Source organism: Hermetia illucens, chromosome 4, assembly GCF_905115235.1.
Source record: "Hermetia illucens chromosome 4, iHerIll2.2.curated.20191125, whole genome shotgun sequence".
NCBI classification, from domain to species: Eukaryota; Metazoa; Arthropoda; class Insecta; order Diptera; family Stratiomyidae; genus Hermetia; species Hermetia illucens.
In genome coordinates this window covers 45,354,641-45,357,156 of record NC_051852.1, presented here as the reverse complement: position 1 = coordinate 45,357,156, position 2,516 = coordinate 45,354,641, and the positions used below count along the sequence as shown (strand labels likewise).

Below are 2,516 nucleotides of genomic sequence, written 5' to 3'. Positions count from 1 at the left end.
TTCCGAGACTCGCACGCCTGAGGGACATTACAATACAGTTATGTGCTAAGGTCCTCCTTCGAGAGGGAATTCCCCGCTTTGGTGTTTCCGCCGTAATAATCAGGAAAGTTCCTAGGATTCAAACGCCGGAGGACAACTGCATACTATTCGCAATCCAATGGGATGCTCGAACGTTGGCATCGTACACTGATGATAGCTATGATCCGTCTTGGTTGCAGGTATTGTCTTTGTTTGGCCCCCTGCAAAGGGTTTGATGCTCTGTAATACGGAGAGAATCTACGACTCTTCGGTGAACTGGTCCTCGACAAAAGAGACGGTCTATGACAGGCCGAATTGGTGCGCCTGCTACGGGAGGATGTTGTCAAATTGAAGTCGTCCCCGCCTTTTCGTCATGTGCAGCCAGTGATTAACACCCCCGGGCAGATCAAAGCCTGCACTCCCTTTCTGGTGCTAATTGATACCACAAGGAAGCCACTGCGGAAGAAGCGAGGAAACAAGGTTCCAGAAGTTCTTCCAAATACGTTATTGGAGACTTGCGCAAAGTGGCCGTTCTGTAGATAATCTCCAATAGAGATTGAGAGCAAGCATATAAGAAAACGATGATAGTATTGTGATAGTAAGGACGATGCCCTAAAACTATTTGAGAGGACTTAGCCTCCTTAGGCAAAGAAAGTAACAACCGCTACGAGATGATTACCGCATTCACTAAATTCATAACGAGATAGATCCATTGACGGCATGCAGTGCAGAAGGAAACTCCCTTTTTGTTCTTCTGTCCCGCCCCATTGAAGTTGGCCATTTCCTGCAAACTAACGATTTCATTGAAAGCTACAATTTTACATAATACACTAACTTTTATATACAATAAAATGTCAACTAGTTACAAATCGAGAACTAAATCTACGCTTTCAGCTCGGGGGCCTTATCTAGCGAGGATTGCTCCTCGATCCGCTTAAGCTCCGCCTCCTTGATGGCCGGTCGGATAACTGTGAAGTACCTGTAGACCCGCGCTCCAAGCAGATACGACCCGTACAGTGTCAATCCTATGCAGCTGATGACGACTCCTCGGTGCAACCTGTCTAACAAATGGTTCTGTCTGGGTTTCTTCATTTTGTTTGTTATGTTAAGCGAAGGCGGGTGAATAAATCGAACTGGGGCTTCCTGATCAAGTGCAGCTGATACTCTGTTGGGAAAGATAGGTTATGTGGATGTCATTCTGACACTTGGGCAAGCCGAATCGGACGACCGTTGTTTATGTTAATTACTTGACAGGGGAAGCTATTTAATATTTAGATGGTTGTTATCAATCTTTTCGGAGCTGGAGACAGATTGAAGATTATAAACAGTAAAGAGAAGGTGTCTTTAAAATTTTGAAATCGCTGGTTACGGGCAACAGATGTCACTGTAGTGACAGCTAACCGTCATCCAAGGCTGCACAGTTCTGCTGTCTCGTCCAATTGGCAATGCTGGCGGCTGTGTCGTAAAAAACTCGCATTAGGGATAGTTGTCAAAAAGTTGAAGTCGGGAAAAGTGTCAGAACATTAAAAAACCGTGGAAAAAATGACGTCTAGAAGGTAATTATCCAGCAAATGTATTTGGTAAACGATCGCGAAACATTTTCCGTGTGCCTCTCGTGCCTTCAAGCCAGTGTATGTAAACATGAAGTGTCTGTAAAAGGCGGATTTGCGAAATTTGGGTCAACGATTCGCGGTGTGAACGGTGCTGTTTGTCTTGTAGTCTGGGTGGTCAGTCGCAAAGTACATGGACATTTGCTGCGGCTGCACCCACAAGTGCGGGCCCAGGCTGCTTGGGCGCCTCCTAATATTGCAGAGTGAAATTGCAATACACAACTTTTTCCCAAGCATTGTCTTCGATGGGAATTTCTCGCAGTTCGGAGAGAGCTCCGGGATGGAATGTCTTGGACGGCCGAACAGCAAGACGATGCGTTTGGTGAATATTTAGGCATTCGAGCGTGACGAGCTCCATGCCTTCCTTTGCGAGCTGCAACTGAGCGAGGCGGTCGCCAAACCGAATCGGCTGCAGCAGCCAGAAGATCCGAAAAATCCGTGACAGCTGGTGATTTGCTTTGCATTTCTAGTCGGCTGTGAACTGAATGTGTTCTGCGTGGTGTTCGGTGGCCCTGAGATGTCATCTCGTTGATTGTACGGGCACGACGGCGGGCTGAAAGGTGGAAGACTTCAGGAATGTAAGGAGCATGTGTACCAAGTAATGGGACGTGAGCTCATGGCGTCCCGGCTGCTCCCCGCGACGGACGGGCAGTGGAGCTTGTGGAGCGGTCAGCTGTTCCCTCTTTGTTGGATGGTGGCCGTAGAGGCAGATGCGCTGAAGGTATCCAACGGAATACTCGTAGAGTGTGGGTATTTAACGTAATTCATTGGCCTTGAACACAAAGGAATACGCTTGCGGTGGTAAATGAGGAAGTGTGCCAATTACTAGGCTTTTTGCTGACTATGTTGCGAAGGGACTACGTATGCTCGGGTGTTATGTTTCTGGGA

The 2,516-nt window shown here is 47.5% G+C and overlaps 1 protein-coding gene across 1 annotated transcript; it reads right to left on the bottom strand.

Moving 5' to 3' along the window:
- Window positions 1–834: 834 nt before the first annotated feature.
- LOC119655723 lies at window positions 835–1,309 on the bottom strand. Its single transcript, XM_038061756.1, has one exon. It carries the CDS (start codon window positions 1,108–1,110, stop codon window positions 901–903), a length of 210 nt encoding a protein of 69 aa, XP_037917684.1. The 5' UTR covers window positions 1,111–1,309; the 3' UTR covers window positions 835–900.
- Window positions 1,310–2,516: the final 1,207 nt, after the last annotated feature.